We start from the raw sequence: 21,733 nt of genomic DNA, 5'->3' as shown, positions 1-21,733 counted from the left end.
AACAAATTTCTCTTTACTTGATGTCATTTAATGCATTAAAGCATTATAGACAGATTGACAGACCAACTGAAACATAGAGTAAATATAAGGAAAATATTTACAACAACAAATGTAGAATGACAACACTGTAAAAAAATCTATTATAATTGTCAAAGCATTGCCGACAGACTGACAGACCAAGTAAGATATAGAGTAGATGATCAATGATCAAGAAAATTTTACCTGAAAAAAATCAGCTATCCCTTTATTTTTTCTAGCATTATCGCTATTTTTATTACCAGTAACATAGCTTTAATATTAATTTTAATTATCCTTTATTTTGATTATAAACAACTATGCTTTTCAATATCCTTATTAGTTTTTTTAATTATTTTATCATTTGTTTAAATTTGTTTAGACTTCAAAATCTAATCAAAATATGTATGATTAAATTAAAATATGTGTACCAAATAATCTCGCTAACAGCTGAACCAATATCGCCCCTAGAAAAAAAATGTCCCACCCCCCAAAATATTTTTTTTAGTTTTCTTTTTAAAACCAAAGTTAAAAGTTGGGCCATTGAAAGTTGTCGGGGGTCGACTCGACTCCCCTCCCCCAAGCTTTATACAGAGACCTCTATGGGTGTAGCTGCCTGTTTACAAATATTTAGACAAAACTAATTTTAGAGTAGACATTGTAAATATTAATAAATAGAGGATTATTGTTAGTTTTTTTATTATCAAATCACACAAAATCAAGATAATGTTAGTAATAATATAAAAAGTATAGAAAATATAAATCAATTTTCCATACTTAGTAGGTAATAATTAGGGTGGGCCCATTTCCCCCTTTTTTTAGATTTTACTGTTATCATAAGTTGTGGAAGTCATATATGTATGATAAGCCCCATTCAAGTTTCAAAAGTGACTTGGCTCTTATGGCTGCCGGCGCGCGGGGGGTATAATTGGTGCCCACCCCCTTATAAAACCAAAATTTTTAATTCCTTCAAATACAGGCATGTTGCATATCAAAATGACCGCATTGAAATGCTGATTACGAATATGAAAACTGTTTTGAAAAATATTGCTCCTTGTTCGAATAAGATCTCATTAAGTACCTAAAAACAGCTATTTTGGTCAAAATTGTTCATTTTGGTAGGTTATTTGAAAATCATTTCAGACTGAATCAATATTTTTCAAAGCCGTTTTCAGATTTGTAATCAGCATTTCAATGCGGTCATTTTGATATGCAACATGCCTGTGTTTAGAGGAATTTCAATTTTTGGTTTTATAGAGGGGCGGGCACATTTTATACCCCCCGCGCGCCTGTTGTTTTTGGTTTAAAAAACCTCTTTCAAGTTTCACAGGTTTTTATACTGGCCTAATAACCCTTGCCAATGTCTACTAATGTGAAATTCCAAAATCGACCCACCCTAGTAATAATAGGTATTTAAACAATTGCAATCAAAACCGGAAAAAAGTAAAAATATTGCTTTTTGAATTCTATAAATAAATTCTCTACAATTAAATGAATATGATTTAAGTTAAAATCATGTTCACAAATAAATACAAAAAATTAGAAATTACCTTGAGGGACAAAGTGACTCAAAAATCAGCATTATGACGTCATAAAAATGAGTGATTATCCATCTCTTTTTCAGGAGTTTTCTTTTCCACTTCTCCTCTAATCTCCCTAATTTTTATGACGTCACATGGCTAAATTTTTAATCACTTCTACGAAATTACCATAAAAAAATTAAACAGGCATTATACACCTCCATTAGTAGCAAAGCATAAAAATACCCAAGATATTTGAATTTAAAAATTAAATAAAGAAATACATTTCCTATCATCTATAAACACACAGTTTTACTTTTACCAATACTATCACAAGCAAAAAAATGCGGCTTTAAAGCAGTTCAACTGCCATGGATGTTTTATAATCCATAATGAAGGTAATATTTAATATATATATATTCAAACTTCAGTTGTTATTTGTATAAGAGCCAAGAAAAATTATGACAGACATTTCAAATTATAGAGTAGCTTTGCTACTAAAAATATCCATCATACAATAAAAGGTTAAAATAAAAATATGTTACTGTGAAATGTTTCCATTATATGTGAGTAAATTAAGCTTTTTAAACCATTCAAAGCAATAAATATTGAATAAGAAAAATGCTGAAAATCCCCAATAATGTATTCAAAAAAAGGTAAAGCAATTTTTCAAAATGATATTAAATCTAAAATCTCAAGACTAAATCATATTTTCAAGCAATTTCATAAATATTCTGCTAATATATGGTATAACTCATATTAGTCAAGCAATTAAATCAACCGAAAACCATATAAAGTAATGGGAGAAAAAATTGTATCCATTTTATAGAATTTTTTTCTCCACTTTAATTTTCCTTCTCTGGCTGTTCAATTAAAGCCTGAAATATAAAAAAATCAATTTCATTATATTTATATTTTAATACTTAAAATATGTACTAGCGGCTATGCCCCTAGAGGCACATAATACAACTTCTTTTCAATCTATGTTGTTAAAATCAGCTGTTTACCAAAAATATGTTTTATGTTTATTTTGTTTTAGCTGTTTACCAAAAAAACTGCTAGGCCAATTTTTTATTTATGGCGATTTTTATTTGGTGTGTTGTGGTACCCTCCCCAAAAACAATTATAAGCTTTTCCAGGACCTATAAGAAGCTACACTGCAAAGAATCACCATATTAGTTCAGCAGTTAGCAATATCCTTACAAACAGACAGACAAACACCCTGTTACTTTATTACAAGGATACTAACAATTACTCCACTAGTATCTAGGAGATCTCTATTGGAATGAGCAAGGGAAGTAGGAAAATAACCTAAACTAGAGGTCTATAGGGGCATTTTAGTAGGACTCCCCCACCCCAATTTAAAAATCTAAAAAATTGATATAATTTTTTTTTTTTTTGGGGGGGGGGTTAATTTTTTATATTGGTGATTTTTCTTTGGAGGTATCCTTCCCCTAAATCATTATAAACCTTCATAGGACCTATCTGACACTACCCTGTAAACCATATCAGTTCAACAGAAATGAATAATGTATCTAATCTCTTGGTTGATAAAACCAGAAATATGGTTATCATCTAAGTATTATAACTTTTTCTTGAACTACATGTTGTTGGTGGAATATGAAGGAAATAAATGTAATGTCATACCTTTACTACCACAACTTCAGGGATCTCAATATCCAAATCATGCACAGCGCCAGGTGGAGGAACATCCTAGTAAAACAATTTCAATTAAATCTTATAAAAATTTCTCCTTGTTATCTTGAACAAAAAAGTTTTTATTAATGATGACCTTGTAAACTTTCTAAAAAAAGAAAATGCAATTCTAGATTTATAAATTCTTAAATTCCCTGGAACTGGTTAACTCACCTGTTTTACATTTGCAAGCAAGGGCTCTGTCTCAAAATCATTACTACTCCAAGTTTCTTTCCCAGTTTCCTACAAGGAAAATTAATAAATGTTGTAAAATTAGAATGATAATCAAGAACCATCACAGGCTTTATACAATTTTTATATTGAATATATGATCACTTTCATCTAATACATTTTGATCCATTATACTTATAACTTTACTCAGCATTTAATTACATTATACTTATTAAAGAGTTAATATAGATATTTTATTTTGTAAATAGATACAATATTGAAATAACTTTATACCTTTACATCCACATATTTAGGGATATCAATATCCAAATTATCCTCAGTGCCATGCGGAGGAAAAGCAATTTATATCAAATTAAGAGATATGCAAATTTCTTTTTGTTACTTCAGAAGTTTAAAGTTTACTTATAGTCCATTATTAAAGACTAATGTTTTAAAAAGTGACAAAAAATTTAAAAAAAGAAAATGCAAATTGGTTTTTAAATTCTTAACAACCACTGAAACTGATTCTTGAATCTCATCAACCACCTTATCACTTACATTTAAAAGGTGTTTTTATCTATATTGAAAAAATCATATAATACCTGTTGTTTCATTCTTACAACTGGTTCTTTCTCAATGTCCAAACTTGGCAGTTCTATTTCTTGATCCTAAACGAATTGATTAATGCTTTATATGACATTGGAAAATTTGATATGAAACCATTGCAACTGAAGATTAATTGTATAATCATTAATTGGATTTATTTGTTTGTCTCCAATAATTCTTTGTCTACACTACAATATTTACCTTTACTACAACTCTTTCCTTAGTATCATCTGCCAGAATTTCAAGAACATCAGGTTGATGAATGATTACATCCTATATAAATATAATATATTTATAATATATCAATATTTTATATGTAATTTTTACCAAACATGTATGGTAAAGTAGTAAATTATAATCATTTTTACGATCACAATATACAACGCAATATTACTTGCCTGAGTTACATTTCCAATCAAAGGTTCTGTTCCAATATGAATTATTGTTTCATTCCCAGTGTCCTAGTCAAAATATAAACTTAAAATTCTTTCTTTTAACAAAAATAATAATACATTTATGAGATTCTTTTATTTTTGTATAATGTGAAATTAAAAAACTCTTATTTATGATAATAACCTTTGAAACAGAAAGAAAAGGCTGTATAACCTATCAAAAGCTACTGTGAAAATATGACGAAACCTGCTACTTTGTTTTCTTTCCATAATCATTATAGGGTTTACTTTAAATTTATTGAAACTGAAATCCTGGTATCAATTAGATGATGAAAGTATTATAAAAGTGAAAAATTAATTGGGGAATTTATAAAATTGTGGACCTGATCAATCTGAGGCTGCATAATGAATTCTTCGTGTTCTTGATTAAGCACTTCATTTACTATGTTCATCTCTATTTCCTCAATTTCTTGGAGATTTGAATCTTTCTTGAATTTGTGACAAGAAACTGTGTGAAGAAGGCTTTTCAGGCAACCATTGTCATTTTGATTTGTTTTGTCATTGCTCTGTTCACAGTGTTTCTCCCTGTCAAGTGCTTTTATACCTTCATCATCTTCATGAGAATTTTCACATTTTATTCCTATAATACATAAAAAAATTACCAATTGACATATATAAATTTTGGATCATGGAAAGAAAACAAAGTCATTCCTAATTAGGACAGAAGTCACTGGAAATTGGTCTAAGGAAGGCTACTTATGTCCTTCATCTCACAAAATCTAACTTAAGGGAGGTGACTTATGTCCTTTGTCTGACAAATTCTTACATTAGGAAGGCTGCTTATGTCCTTCATGTTGCAAAACTTAGCTTTTCTGTCCTTTCACATAGCAAAACCTCACAAAACATAGCATTTCTGTCCTTCACATAGCAAATTCTTTCAAAACATAGCAAATGTTTTGCAAGAATTTGCTATGTTTTGCAAGAATTTGCTATGTGAAGGACAGAAATGCTATATTTTGCAAGAATTTGCTATGTTTTGCAAGAATTTGCTATGTAAAGGACAGAAATGCTATGTTTTGCAAGAATTTGCTATGTGAAGGACAGAAATGCTATGTTTAGCAAGAATTTGCTATGTTTTGCAAGAATTTGCTATGTAAAAGACCAAAATGGTAGGTTTTGTGTGGTGAAGGGAGGCTACTTATGTCCTCCATCTTGCAAAATCTTTGTTAAGGGAGACAAGTTATGCCCTTTATCTAACAAATTCTCACATAAGGGAAGCTACTTATGTCCTTTCTAGGAAGGTGACTTCTGTCCTAATTATGGAATGACTTTGTTTTCTTTCCATGATCCTAAATTTTTTTTAAAATGGTTTTAGTATTTATTGTGTAAATCATTACATGTGTAAATATATGTATTCCAGACTTTCCAAAACTGTTTTTTATGAGGTATTTGCAACATGCAAGGCGAGTGATGATTATAACCCTATGAATGCAGTGAGGTATCTTTTATCAATAATATTAATTTTAGGCAGTCCCTGTGATTGTAATACTAATTATTCATATTACTATGTGATAATAAAGCTGTAGTCAGGTCAAATGTGTGTTGGAAGAAGTCTTATTGTTGCTTTAGTCCTAGCAAAACATTACTTGAATCCAATATCACTGCTGTATATATCCCAAAATACAAGTTTCCTACCTTGTTTAGAATCTTCTTTCCTTTCTTTTGCATCATTAGTAATCTCTTCTTCTTGTCCACAAGAACAACACAGTCTTTTCAGAGAAGATATCATAGTTCCACCAAATCCTTTGCTGACTATCCATATTCTTGAAGAAAATAATTCATCACCATTCACTGCTCCAGTAGGGTGGATCACCAGGTAGTATAAAATCTAAAACATATTTCACTGAAATTTTCAATCAACTTTTAAGTAATGAAGTTTTTTTCTAGTCAAAGAAAAAGTTTAACTTCTTTTGACTCTAAAGTTGCCTTTTCTTACAAAATTCAATTTAAGTTCAATAATCTATTGATTTGACATTTATTTTGCCTGATTAAAAAGAACAAAATTAATTTAAACACTTTTTGTGACTGTTAATGATCTTGAAACGTACTATCTAACAGTGTGAATAGAAGAGTTTAGAATTAATTAAAACTTTAGGATAAGAAATATAATTGATATTGCACAATCAAATTAATAGTTAATTATTGCTTTCCACAGATAGCAAAATAAGAACTGAAATAAAAGTTGTATTTACTTTTTTTAAAATACCTATCAATTATTGTCTAATGCAATTCAGATCAGGGTCTAATCTTGAAAATATCACTTTAGAATCCATACTAGTATAAAATAAAAAAATCTTATTACCTGAAGTAGTGCACCAACCAGCCAAAAAGAACATGAGTAAATGATGAGAGAAGGATGGATTTGGAAGCAATCATCCTGCGGGTAATATCCTGGGGCAAGCACTGGGAGCAACAACATTATCAAATTCTCTATCATTATCATTGCTTGAAATATAGTTTGTTTCAGGAAGGTTGGAGTTCCTCTTGCTGGAGAGTTGATGTCAATCCATAATGTATGGGATCCAACTGCACTAATTAAGTTGGGTACAAATTCTGTAGTCAGGGTCCAAATTAAATTCATCATTTTATTCAAACATGCTTGAATTAGATTTCTTCTTACTGGAGAGTTGATCCATAATGTATGAGTTCTTACTGCACTTATTAAGTTGGGTACAAATTCTGTAGTCAAGGTCCAAATTGAATTCATCTTTTTATTCAAACATGCTTGAATCAGAAGAACCATTAGAATGTGAACAAACATAAAGGAGAGTGTGGCTGTCAAAGGATATGATAAGGAAAGTAGAGAAAATATAGCTATTATTCTTGCCAAGCTGAACAGTGAAAAACTTATCCAAAGCACCAGATTCTTGATGGATTGACCAAGAGTTTGACCCCTTTTAGTTGCTTGCCTTGAAGACATCCCGTAGGAAAGGGATAGGATGGTCAGTGTAAGTTTGCCAAGAGCAGCATATCCATCACTTTTGTTACAGTATGATTCAGGCATTGAAAACATGTTGAATATGTTTTCCAGGCTCAAACTGAGAATTTGGCTGAAAGGAAGAGAAATGATAGAGCTTATGTAGGGTAAAATCAGAAAAATTTGGAGCATCATTTGAGCATAATTCTCTATTCCATTTTCGACAGCTCGGAGTAACTTCCATGATTTCTCAGATGTCTCTTCAACTGTTTTCTCTTTCCTATCCACTTCGACTGTTCCCTTGATTAGTCTAAAAGTGTACTCATCATACAAATAGTACACAGGCCAAAATATTTTGACCAAACATTCTATAATTACTCTAGCACGCCTATTCTTGATATCAGGAAATACTGGGTTCAATTTCCACATGTTCCAAATGTAGACCATAACTGAGACTGATATTGAAAACATCATGACTACAAATGCCACTCTATATTTCATAATCATTGCATCATAATCAGTATCTTCACAAGGGGACCACTCATCAGCATCAACACATGTTTCATTTGACAATATGTTTTTCAGAATAGGAGCAATGTCATCAACATGGAAATAAGACAAGTTACCCATAGCTTCTTTAAAACAGGTTTCATAGCTTTGTTGTAATGAACAATTGGTATCCTTCACCCCACCAAAACCAATGCTATAGTAGTATATGCTTAGTCCAATATCTGTGGCCAAGTCCGAGAAAAAGAAGATTATTGAAGGTATGACAGTAAATAGAACTGCAAGAATAGCCTGAAATCTTCTTGTATTTTTTGTAGGGGGATGCAGTAATTTGTAAGTTTCTATATACCATAGGTCCAGATTTTCATATCCTGCCTCCTTCCTAATACACCTCAAGGCTCCAGCTCTGTCATCTTTGTGTGCTTGCTTTTCCAGACTGATCAAATCAAATCCGTTTTTCAGCTGGTAACTCTTATTTGCATAGAAGAGGGCAGTATTATAATCTTCATCCTTGTAATGAAGAACATTACTGATCATATCATGTTCTTCGTCTTTCAAATAAGTGCATATTTCTGTCACCACAGAGTAAATTCCAAACTTGCTTGCATAGATCAAGCAATACTGATATAACTCTTCAAGTGCTCTTTCATGTTTTTTGCTGTTTCCCTCCAGGACACTCATTGCTTTGTAGAACCCCAAGTCTTCAACTCTCTTTATGTAGTCTTCTAAAGGTAAAAAATTACTAATTACTAATTTTTTATGTTGTATATTATTTTACTCTACTCTAAAATTTGTAGAAAATTTAAAATCAAATAAGGTACAGAATTTCTATGAAAGTTTAAGTTGAAAATTAATAAAAGAAATTTTCTGAAAATTACAGACACAATTTATAGTTATTATTTTTTGTTTTTTTATTCAAATTTAAATTTTACTTAATAGATCATAATATTGTAAATAGCATATTTATCATATATTAAAATATATTTCTAAATAATATTTGTACTAGGGTTGGGCCGGATATCCGGTGTGGCCGGATATCCGGCCGGATATCCGGCCATATTCAATATCCGGCCGGATACTGGATATTGAAACTATCCGGCCGGATATCCGGCTATAACTTTTTTTATATTTTACACCAAAAATCTCTGCTTTTAAAAATTTTAAATGGCTATAATTTTCTTATTATTGAAGCTAGAAGAACATTTTTTGAATATGTTTATCTTTATGTTAATTTTATATATGAAATCTCAAAAGTTTATTAATAAATTTTATTTGCTACTTTAATATCTGGTAATTTAGCCGGTTATCCGGCCGGATATCCGGTAATTTGGCTGGATAACCGGATATTTGCCGGATATCCGGCGTTGGCCGGATATCCGGCCAGATACCAGATATCCGGCATTTGAAATCAGCCGGATATCCGGTATCCGGCCAAAAAAGTATCCGGCCCAACCCTAATTTGTACCCATGGAAAGTGTTGTTTAAAAAGAATTAACTTACCCCAATAAGCCTGTTTTCCACTTGGATTTGATAAGTAATCCATAATTTTAACATAATGATAACTTTCAGCCAGTTTTAAAAATTCATTACCTAAATGTAAAATTTGAATAATAAATTGTTCATTAATAGTCTAACCATTAGTACTAGGAGTAATAACTAAAACATATATATGTTGTGTGATATTTTTAAAAGGTTTTTAAATTATTTTTAAGCTTTTTAATGTAGAATAATTATCCCTGCCTAATACAAACAGACAAAGTTGTTGTTATTTTATCTTAATTTTGTTGACAGTTGCCACATACAGGTTGTCTAGAGAAAAAAGTATTATGCATAGAAAAAATAAACTATGCAAAATGCTTGATATATTTATAAAAAGTGTGGTGGGACATCATGTTTTGAATATTTAGAAACTAGAGTTGGCTCGATATAATTATCTCCCTATTGGCTAGTTTTCTATATGCATATCTATTTCTCAATAAATCTATTTTCCTCACCCGGCATTACTATCTAAAAGAAAGTAAATATTTAATAATTTAAATGATTTTTAAAAGATTTTTTTAAATTATATTTTTTTTCTTTACATTACCATCACCAAAGGGTTAATGATGATGATTACAATTTTAGTTTAATATTTGAACACACAAAATGTTGCCACAATCGAATTCTTTTAAAACATAGTTTTCTAAAATTTATCATATTATAAATTTTAATTTTCTTTTTTATGATTAGAAATTAAATACATCAATATAAGGTAAATAGCAACATGAAATGAAAAAAATGAATTTATTTTTAATAAAGTAAAATAATGGGTCTTATCATTCTGGGCAATGAGAGTTTATTATGGATTATTGGAGCACTATGAGTTTTAATCATATATTCCTTGGAAAACTTGAGCTTGTTTATAGACATTTATTTCCTATATAGATCTGACATGGATCTTGAAGCAATTAAGCAGGCCGTTTTGTACATGTTAAAAATTGGAAGATTTCATTAAATAAAAGTAATCGCAAATATACTTAGTAAATAATCAATTCAACGAACTATGCCATGAAAATGAGCTTTTCCAAAAGCCTTATTTTTGAAGATTTATGTATTTAAAGGTTAGGCAAAAAATATGCACAAAAAATTTAAAATTCCAAAGGGCTGTAATTTTCTTATTTTTGAAGCTACAAACACAATTTTTTCAGAAAATGTTAATAGTTGAAAAATGTTACCCTTATCGTTATAATGATGTTATTTTCTAGTTTTTGGATGTATAAGAACCATTCCTGTGCTACATATAGTATGGGAGCTAAATGGTACATGTTTCAACATATTTAAAACTTTTCAAGCTTTTTCTCACATTTTTCAATGCAGCTCCTAAACTACAAATAGCACAAAAATGGTACTAATATTTCCAAAAACTGGAGTTTATGACAATATGCATATCAGTTTCCTACAATAAAATTTGCAGAAAACATTTCATTTGTAGCTTTAGATATAAAAAAAATTACAGCCGTTTGAAATTTTTGAAAAACAAAAGTTGTTAAGAAAGCAATATTTGACTTTAACTCACATTTAATCAGAAATTTATTATCAAATAGATGTTTTTAAAAAGATTTTTTGACACAATTATTAATCAAGGTCAGTATATCCTATACAAAGGATCAGAAGGAAAAAAAGGGTTATGTGTATTTAACTAGATTTTTTTATATTTTCTACTGAACAGTAAAAACAAAATCTAATTTTTGAGACATTAAATAATGAGCATCTAATTGTTTTACAAACATTTACTTACATTCTTTATCAGTGCATTGAATTACTTCTTCCATAAGATATTTTAGATTATCTAATTTTCCATAATGAACAGCAGCCCATAAAGCAGCTTTGCCTGAATGTAGATATAATGTTGATGTTATCTTGTTTTTACTTGCATTTTCACCCAAATTAGATAAAGATAAAATTTTGTTATAAGTGGTCAGACCTGAAACTGAGTAGCTACACTGTTTTAAAAATCATGATAATTATTGTAAAATCTGTTGTTATAATGAATTATAATCTAAGCTTATTGGCCTTTGTATATTTGAGTCTTCCCCCAAGAATACATTTACTGGAAAAAGCGAAATTCTATTGTATTATACCTAACCAAATTTGTAGCTAGAATCATTTAGTGTTGTAAAACCTTTGACCCAATATACTAAAAATATGAAATTATTTGTTGATTTGGGAGCAAAGCTTCTCTATAAGTATCAGGATAACACAAATATGCCCTCATAAGTACTCTAACACTGAGATCTCAAATATATTACTTTGAAATTTTTTGCTAATATTTTACTGAATTTATTAAACAACTCATTTTCTATTTCAATTTTAATATCTCCTTACCAGCCAACTCATTTCCATTAACAAAGTTTTTTACTTTCTCTAGATCACCTTCTTTTAATAACTCATAAGTTAGGTGATACATGTCTGAATAAAGTGTAAATTGTTATATTTAAAATTTAATTGCTCTTACAATAAAAAGAAAGTTTTAACATCTAGGCGTGATAACTAAATAAGTAGTGTAAAAAAAAACTTTGCATGCCTAACATTATAAATAGTTCATTGTCCAGAATAAGGTTGATGTTTTACTTTAGAAAATTTATAAGATATTGTAAGAATATTGTAAAGAAATAACAAAAATACAAAATACCTAAAATTTCTTTAACATCTTGTTTTTTTGCGGAATCAATTGGTCTCTTTCCTGAAAGAAATATTTTGTACATTTAAAAAACATTGATGGATATTTTTTCGTCCATCTAATTGTCAGTCAGTCCCTAATGGTATTCTGGAAACATGATTTTCTCTGCTCCTATTCAAGATGGACAGCTGAAATTTTTAAGGATTTAATATGTTAAAATTCTTAATATTTTCATCAAGTGTTATTGTTGGTTATTAGTTAGGGTGCTAGATCAATTCCTAGATTTGTACATTTTCCTTATTAGTTTAATGATTCAAAAGACCAATATTTTTTCCATCCATAATTTTAATTGTTTTGTTCCTTTTTTTATACTATAGCCCAGTTCACAAAAGACAAAGGTCGACCTCTTGAAATTTTAGGTCGACCTACAGAAGCTTTGAAACCAGGTAGACCAAAAACAACCTGGAGGAGGGAATTCCTTCTTTTAGTGAAGCCTCTACTGAGGCCCAATTCAAAGATAAATGGAGAACCATTGTGCGTGGCCTATGCTCTGGAAAGAAGAGATAAATGGCGATGATGATGATAGAAGCTTTAGGCTGACTGATTTTATAAAGGTATTTGTTGGTTGTACTTGTTTAGGTTGACCTACAGAAAAAATCAGTCGACTTTTAAAAACTATTTGAGAACTGGGCATATGTTTCCTTTAGATAATTTGAATGCATTTTTCTGAATATATATACAGATTTTTTTATTTTATCTGATTAATAACATTAGAGGTATACAGAACGGGGGATGGAAAAGAGAGTGTTTCAATTTTCAATGATTTTTTTTATTCTGAATGTGCTACATAAACCTACTATGTACAAGCAGCTCAAAAATGAAGAATTGGGGGCCATGACCATGTGTCTAAAAATGTGGAGGGGTCCCTTTAAGAGAAAAAATACCCCCTCCCCCCTATCCATACTAAATAATAATTCAACCAAGAAAAAACTAGGGTGGACTTTTGTAATTTTGAATAATTTACAATTGCTGTGAAGAAAAGTTGCAGCAATATAGGTATTAAAATTATGGAGACTACAAACACAGAATAACAATAGGAGGGAAGGGGGAGGGGGGTGGATTGCATTTCAATTCACTTCTTTGTGCAAAGCTCCTGAAGTCTACAGTTGAAACCACTTTTGATAAACAGCTGATCTTAATATACATTATGACCCACAAAAAAGTATCTTTTAGGTTGTAGAGCTCTTATTTCTTAATTTATCATCAAAAGTAGCATATGTCCTTATTCTCTGAACATTTTCACATAAGCACTTATAAAATTTTTAATTTTACCTCCATTAACACTGGAGATTTTTAGAGCTAAAGTTTTGAAAAAGTGACTGACTGATTTTTTTGATTCTCATTATTTTGGATGTTTACATTATATCTTTCTGGTAACTGAAGAATATTATACAAGTTAATGAATTATTTATTTTGTATTCCAACAAAAAAAATCAATTTTAAATGGCAAAAAAACTACTGAATAAATTGATTATTTGCAAATTTACTTATTTATCCAAAATAATGAGATTAAAAAAAAATCTTTTGCTCAGTCACTTTTTCAAAGCTTTGTCTATAAAAATCTCCAGTGCACATAGGGGCAACAAGGGGCAACAATTCACCACCCCCAAATCAAGTTTTAAACATTCTATGAGTATTATCATACCCAATGTACATCAGATTTTAAAGGAATCGTAAAAATACGCTTTTTAAGTAAGCATTCTAATGCATGGAAGTCAAGAAATGCAAAAATTTTCTTACAGAAAAAGGCATACTTTTTGTGTTTCACCAACAATTTTAAAAGTATTATAAAATCTCTTAGAATTAACGTAATTAGACAAAATAACTTCTGATGAGTCATGCATTACATATATTTTGACAGTATAAAAGAAAAAAACACAAATTGAAGAAATAAGTCCTAAATAATTCTAGTTGAAGTCAAGATTTTAGTTTTTATTTGTTTGTTTTTCAATCAACATTTAAGAAGACAGTAAGAGGAAACATGTTTTCACAGGTTGCCACCGGCTAAAAAAACAATATTTAATTACCCAAAGACATATTTTAATCGCCAGTATTGGTTTCATTTACCCCCCCGCGCCCCCGTAGGGGTTTTTAGCCCGTTTTCTGAACGTGGGTGCACGAAAAGCTTGTAAGAAAAGGCGTTTAAATGCGCTTTTAAAGTCAAAACTTAAGATATTATTCAAATAAATAAAAGACACAAAAACATAGACATATTGGGAAATATTTATTCTGACTTAGAATTAAAGTTAATAATAAATATTTTCAAGTTCTATTGCACTAAATGATGAAGAGGAGAGGGGGGGGGGGGCTAAACCTAAATCTAAACCTCTTTATGTTTGATGTTTTAATGTAACTAAATAATTGTTTCTATAGATTATTACAAATATCAGGGATCTAAAGGGATAAGACAAAGGTCAATAAATTGTTGTACATCCCCAATGATAATAAACAAAATTACCCCTTGTGTAGATTAAAGTTAGTAGTTAAAACGTTTGAACACACAACTGTAAAACTTTTGGGACTAGTGTTATAAACAGCCCAATGTCCCCAAATAATGTGAGGTTCTTATAATCATTCTAAATTGGAATTAGCAAGTAGTCTATCTGTCTGTCTATTGGTAATGCTTTGTTTTTAAATTATGTAGTTACAGGGTATTCATGTTTAAAGTCAGCAGTTTTATTTAGAAAGGGAGGGGACTGTTAATTACACTAGTCCCCAAACTTCAAAGTTTTATAATAACGTTTTTATATTCGTTAGCATAAGAACTTCAGGAAATTTAATTGATTTTTTATTGGTTGATTCATTAAGATGAGTGTCAAAACTTTTCAACCACTAATTGTCATCTACAGACAAATAATTTTGTAATATAATTTATTAAATATGTATCAATATTGGGGATGTACATATTAATCGGTTATTGTTTTGTTCCTTAGATCCCTAGGTGTTAATATATAATACAAAGTAGCTTGATGTCTGTTTGTCTGTCCCCCCATCCCTTAAGATCTCGCTAACCACTAAACTGATTGAATTCTACTCTTCAGGGAATATATCTACTGGTCCTGTGGTTGTTTAAAGATCTTTTTCATAAATAAAAATCCCCCTCAATTTTTTCATATTTCTATAATTAGGGTTGGTCCGTCCGTACGTCTGGTACAGTTAGCTCCTTTACTTAAACAGGCTAGAATTGTCCTATCGATCTCAAACTTTTCATGCTGATTTCTACAACAGTTAGGTACGAAAGTCCGTACATCCATTTATAACAAGCTGATTTTTACTTTTTTGACAACAAATAATGGTTTTGAATGTTAAAAATATCCTATTCATCTGATTTTTTTTAATACTGATTCCTATTTCAATAACGTCTATTGTTATAAGCAAAGCATCTCTATAATCAAGTCCTAAAAACATCAGTATGTCCTTAAACAGTAACATGTATTTAATCAGTTTTAATTACAATTTTGTATAGACATGCATTAATATTCAGTTCTGACACTTCACAAGTATTAATGTTCGTTTGTCCTTCCATTTCAGAGCTTCGCTTCTTTCATGGATGTTGTCATCCTTGTTTAATTACCTCTTGGGGCAAATCCCCTAGAGGCTAGGGGCGAAGCCGCTAGTATACATATAAACAGTAAACAAGAATCATAATATCATCATAAATATAGATATTAGTTAATAAAAATTTATGTTAATCATGCCCACATTTATAATGGATTTATTAAACATAAAAATAAAGTGAAACTTGTAGCTTGCTAAAATAAGGATCCTCATCCACCCCCATTTACACCATCCCCTCCCCTCCTACTGAAATGAATTCCATGACCCCAAATTTGACACTTTGAACACTAAAATCGGACTACAATTAACCTAGTTACACTTTAAAGGGCCCAAAAAGCTAGTGATAGGGTAGCTGCGCTACTAAAAAATTCTCATATTGCTCTGATAACCAAAACCCCTAATTAGACATTTTAAACACGAAATTCAAGATAGTTGATGGATAGATAGATGAATAGGTAGATGAATAGATATATGGATAGATAGATGGATAAGTAAATGGATAGACAGATGGATAGATGGATGGATAGATAGAGGGATAGATTGATGGATGGATAAATTGATAGTTGATGGATAAAGAGATGAATAGTTGATGGATAGATAGATGGATCGATATATAGATGGATAGAGAGATGGATAGATAGATGGATAGATAGATGGATAGATAGATGGATAGATAGATGGATAGATAGATAGATAGATAGATGGATAGATGGATAGATAGATGGATAGATAGATGGATAGATAGATGGATAGATAGATGGATAGATAGATGGATAGATAGATGGATAGATAGATGGATAGATAGATGGATAGATAGATGGATAGATAGATGGATAGATAGATGGATAGATAGATGGATAGATAGATGGATAGATAGATGGATAGACAGATGGATAGACAGATGGATAGATATATGGATAGATAGATGGATAGATAGATGGATAGATAGATGGATAGATAGATGGATAGATAGATGGATAGATAGATGGATAGATAGATGGATAGATAAATGGATAGATAGATGGATAGATAGATGGATAGATAGATGGATAGACAGATGGATAGACAGATGGATAGATATATGGATAGACAGATGGATAGATATATGGATAGATAGATGGATAGATTGATGGATAGATAGATGGATAGGGTAAGGGGGAGCCATTTTCGGGAGGGGTTAATCTGGTAATTTTCTATCTACCTTCATAAAATGACCTTTATCTCCATGTTCCTTTCAAATGACAGAAAAAAACATAAAAGCGAATTTGTTTGTTGTTAAATTACCTACAAAAAAGTATAAAATGAATTTTTTGTGAGATGAATTTTAAGGGTACTAAATAATTAAATCCCCTTTTTGGTTGATTTGCCCCAATGTGCAGTGTTAATGGAGGTAAAAATAAATTTTTTATATATGCTTGTGTGGAAATGTAGAGAACAAGGACATATGCTACTTTTGATAATACATTAAAAAAAAGAGCTGTATACTAGGGTAGGCCCATTTCACACTTTTTTAGATTTTACTGTTATCATAAGTTGTGAAAGTCATATATGTATGATAAGCCCCATTCAAGTTTCAAAAGTGACTTGGCTCATATGGCTGCCGGCGCAGGGGGGTTATAAATAGTACCCATCCCCTTCTAAAACCAAAAATTTTAATTCCTTCAAAGACAGGCATGTTGCATATCAAAATGACCGCATTGAAATGCTGATTGCGAATCTGAAAACCGTTTTGAAAAATATTGCTCCAAGTACGAATAGGATCTCATTAAGTACCTAAAAAAAGCTGATTTAGTCAAAATTGTTCATTTTAGAAGGTTATTTGAAAATCATTTCAGACTGAATCAATATTTTTTAAAACGATTTTCAGATCTGTAATCAGCATTTCAATGCGGTCATTTTGATATGCATCATGCCTGTGTTTGAAGGAACTTCAATTTTTGGTTTTATAAGGGGGTGGGCACATTTTATACCCCCCGCGCGCCCGTTGTTTTTGAATTAAAAAACCTCTTTCAAGTTTTACAGGGTTTTATATTGGCCCAGTAACCCTTGCCAATGTCTACTAATGTGAAATTCCAAAATCGACCCACCCTACTATATACCCTAAAAGATATTTTTCGTGGGTCATACTGTAGATTGAAAAAAAAATTATTTGCCTTTAGATGCCTCTAGGGGAGTAGACGCTAAAGTAACATGATGTGTATGTGTCTGCCTGTCTGTGCCTAAGGATCAAACTGCTAAACCAATATGGTTCTTCTTTACAAAGCAGCTTTTTAAAATGTTTCCTTTTACAAGTAAAATGAAAGCCTGGGGGGGGGGGTTGGTGTCAACTTTCTTACCTCTTCCCAACACCCTCAATTGCCCTTAGCAGTCTCTAGGGTGAAGCAGGTAGTACATATATTTATTTTGATAGAAAGATGAAAATATATTACATACATAGATAAATAGATAGATATATATGTAAATGTATAAAATAAACTTACCATTATTATCCTTCTGATGTATATCAGCTCCTCTCTCAAGTAGCATCTTGACCACACTCTCGTTACCTTCTCTACTTGCCCTGTGAAGACTTGTCCTTCCTAAATATTGTTATACAGGGCGTTTCAAAAAAAACTGCGTTTTCCGGTTTTGGGAAACAACCAGTAGGAGTATGAAAAAAATAATTATATATTCTTATTCTCTATAAAAATATGGATTAATTTTATAAAAGGTGTTTATTGATTACTCTAAAAACAACGGCGCATTTTAGTGTTGATTAATTCTAAAAAGCATGAATGATAATTTTTTCGGTCAGTTTTTAAGGCTTTTTATATTGTTTTATAAAAAAATACTATTCCTATCTATCTAAAATGATAAACAAACATATTTTATTTTCATTTCAATTTTTATTCAACTTTTTTACAGGTTTACTGAAACATAAAACGCATTTTTTTATCATAGACAATTCCGGTCAAACTTTAAAACCTCCGCCCACTTTTGGCATCTAATTGAACGAACTACTTAACGGACATTTATAATCCACCCCTCCCCCCTTCAAATACGGATCAAATGTTTTATATTTACGGTCAAACCATAAATCTGAAGTGCATACATCAACATTTAAGCTATTAATTTGTAGGTTGCACTTTTAAGTAAATAAAACAAACTGCTGTAACTTTTTTGTTTTTAAAGATAACTTCTTGGGATAAAAAGTATTTTAATTTTTATGTTATAATCTAAAATACTATTAAGAGTTAGTCACCTAAAGTTTGTTCAACCAAGAAAAACGAGAAATATTGCAATTTGTAAGGATCTAAAAAGCGTTTTTCAGAGAAAAAAAGGGAAATAATGACAAAAAATTAAACATGCACTTTCATTTACCCATTTACCATGACACCATGGAAACTGTCCCAATTTTGTATAACTTTTGCGGAACATGTTCCAGTTACGTCATATACGTTTCGGGAAAGAGAAAAGGAAGGGGGGAAGAAAATCTCTTCAAAAGAGATGGGGAAAACCCCCTTTTCTCCCATCTCTTTTTTCTTCCCCCCTTCCCTTTTTTTTCTTTCCCCCTTCCCTTTCTCTTTCCCGAAACATATATGACGTAACTGGAACATGTTCCGCAAAAGTTATACAAAATTGGGACAGTTTCCATGGTGTCATTTACCATATTATTAATGGGATTTTAAAACTTTTTTCTCAAAAATTTACAAGTTATTTCAATCAAATTGATATATCAAATTTAACATCAAGAATTTTTCTCCTACATGTACCTATCAGAAAAGGCGTATTTTTAGAGATATTAAAAAACACCTTAAAGGAAGCCTGCAAGAAATACCACGCTTTAACTGGTGAAAGACTACCACAAGTAGACCCAATACCCCAAATTTGAAGCCTTCAGCTTCTATAACAAAAAAGTTCTAGGCATTTCAAAATGACATTTTATGTACAATGAAAATTTTGAAAGAATTGCAGTGCTAATGTTAGAAATTTTGAAATTAAACTACGTGGCCTAGAATCAAAATTATAACCTTATTTTTGTCATAAATTTAGGCAACCAGTAACTAATTATATTTTTACTATAAAAATACCCATTTTTATAGTCAAAATCATTACAAAAAATTAAGTTTTACTTGCGTTGTACCGAGTGTACTGTAGCCAATCAGAAGGCTGAATCAGCTAAACAACCAATCACAGCTGAGCTTGTCTTAGTTTCCCCCTTTGTTTCCGTTTGATTTTTGTTTAAAAATGCAATTTAAATCGAATTTTTTTCGTTGATTTTGACTATGAGATGTGGTGTTTTTATTGTAAAAACGTAATCAGTTACCAGCAATCTAAGTTTCTGACAAAGATAAAGTCATAATTTTGTGTCTAGGCGACGTAATTTAATATTGTTTTTTTCTTTTATAAGCATAGTAAATCTTTCAAAATTTTCATTGTACATAAAATGCTATTTTGAAATGACTAGAACTTTTTTGTTATTGAAGCTGAAGGCTTTAAATTTGGGGTATTAGGTCTACTTATGGCAGTCTTTTAGCAGTTAAAGCGTGGTATTTCTTGCAGGCGTCCTTAAAGCAAATCTGGTGTACATTTATACATAGAATATGGACCTATAATCATTTTTTTCATACTCCTACTGGTTGTTTCCCAAAACCGAAAAACGCAGTTTTTTTTTAAACGCCCTGTATATTTAGTTTATTGTTTTAACTTTTCTCATATTTAATAGGTAGAAACAAAAAAAAGGATATGGATCTTTAGATAGATACAGAAATAGAGATAGATGGATAGATGAATAAATAGATAGATAGATAAATAGATAGGTAGATAGATCGATACATGGAAAGATGAAAAGATATCTAAATTGATAGATAGAAACATAGTTAGTTAAATATATAAAATAACTTACCATAAATATTATCCTTCTGATGTATATCAGCTCCTCTCTCTACCAGTATCTTGACCACATCCACATGACCCATTTCACTTGCCCAGTGAAGACTTGTCCATCCTAAATATTTTTATATATTTAGTTTATTGTTAAACATTTTATATGTTTAATAAATAGATATTATAGAAGATATATGGATCTTTAGAAAAGTAAAAAGATAGGTGGGTAATTAGATATATATGTAAATATATAGATAGATAGATATATTCAAAGGGATAACATCTCCTCCCTAATGTGCAATTAGTTAATACTAATACTATCCTATAAAAAAGGGGGCGTGGCCATTTAATCTACTTAAATTGTTCATAAAGTGGAGTGAATCAGTGCTTTATATATTTTATTGTTTTGAGCAACTCTGTGTGTTTTAAAAACTAAAAACTCTCCTTGTGACATTTATAAACTTATAATGGATATGAATAGTGAAATTCTATCTTTAAAAAAAGAGATTTTGACTCTTAAGGAGGATTTGAACCAGCGGGAGCAGTATGTCCGCAACTGGTCAGTAAGGATCAATAACCTTACTGTCCCCAGGGAGAGCTTAAAACGCCTCAAAACAGTTGGGGCTTGTATGCTTGAAGCATACACAAGAATCATCAAACCGGTTCTGATGAAAGCCATACCTGATGTTCAAGATCCAGAATGGGGACCTGTCACAGTACCCCCGCTCCACCAGCTACTTGAAAATGCTCATTTCCTGGGAAAGGCCAATAGGTGCAAAGAAAGTAATGTTTTACTACCAAGAACGGTGATTGTGAGGTTTAGATCTCGCTACTGGCGAAACCTTTTTCTAATGAACAAGAGAAAGCACATCCCCTCCCCCACAGAACAAGAAAAAAACCTTAAAATCGACAACTTTTATGTTGCCCCTGACCTGACCAAGATGAACCATGCATATCTCCTCAAGTTGAAGTCAGATCCGGAGGTCAAGGCAGCTTGGACACTAGACTCTAAGTTTGTCTTTGTGCTTAAATCAAGCCCTGACAAAAAGCACTACATCAAGAACACATTGATTCCTGTGCAAGAAGTGATTAAGAGTGCCCTCTCCATACAGCAGGACCCAGTCCCACCAACACCAACAACTTCTGTCCGCTCAACAACCCCCACACCCACACCTACACCAACCTATTCACAGATGGGTGCCAGGCC

The 21,733-nt window shown here is 31.0% G+C and overlaps 1 protein-coding gene across 1 annotated transcript; it reads right to left on the bottom strand.

Moving 5' to 3' along the window:
• Window positions 1–1,571: 1,571 nt before the first annotated feature.
• On the bottom strand, window positions 1,572–20,618 carry LOC145306900 (uncharacterized). The gene is made up of 15 exons (XM_080149241.1): window positions 20,546–20,618; window positions 18,141–18,239; window positions 12,055–12,105; window positions 11,748–11,831; window positions 11,161–11,253; window positions 9,384–9,473; window positions 6,762–8,608; window positions 6,095–6,287; window positions 4,783–5,039; window positions 4,406–4,468; window positions 4,209–4,280; window positions 4,004–4,069; window positions 3,405–3,473; window positions 3,183–3,248; window positions 1,572–2,413 (listed from the first exon to the last, which is right to left on the bottom strand). The coding sequence occupies exons 1-15, from the start codon at window positions 20,616–20,618 to the stop codon at window positions 2,381–2,383; spliced, it is 3,156 nt and encodes a 1,051-aa protein (XP_080005367.1). The 3' UTR covers window positions 1,572–2,380.
• Window positions 20,619–21,733: the final 1,115 nt, after the last annotated feature.

The sequence above is a fragment of the Acartia tonsa genome, chromosome 15, assembly GCF_053477335.1.
Source record: "Acartia tonsa isolate MP-2025a chromosome 15, ASM5347733v1, whole genome shotgun sequence".
NCBI classification, from domain to species: Eukaryota; Metazoa; Arthropoda; class Copepoda; order Calanoida; family Acartiidae; genus Acartia; species Acartia tonsa.
This window is presented reverse-complemented; position numbering and strand designations above follow the sequence as displayed.

What these genes read in the sequence shown, in the direction of transcription:
- LOC145306900 (XM_080149241.1), bottom strand. Translation starts at nt 20,618, where the DNA reads ATGGGTCATGTGGATGTGGTCAAGATACTGGTAGAGAGAGGAGCTGAT. An exon ending in AGGAAAGAGTTGTAGTAAAG is followed by an intron (nt 4,070 to 4,208) that starts GTAAATATTGTA and finishes CAATTCGTTTAG; the next exon opens with GATCAAGAAATAGAACTGCC. An exon ending in TTGTAAGAATGAAACAACAG is followed by an intron (nt 3,474 to 4,003) that starts GTATTATATGAT and finishes TTTTCCTTGTAG; the next exon opens with GAAACTGGGAAAGAAACTTG.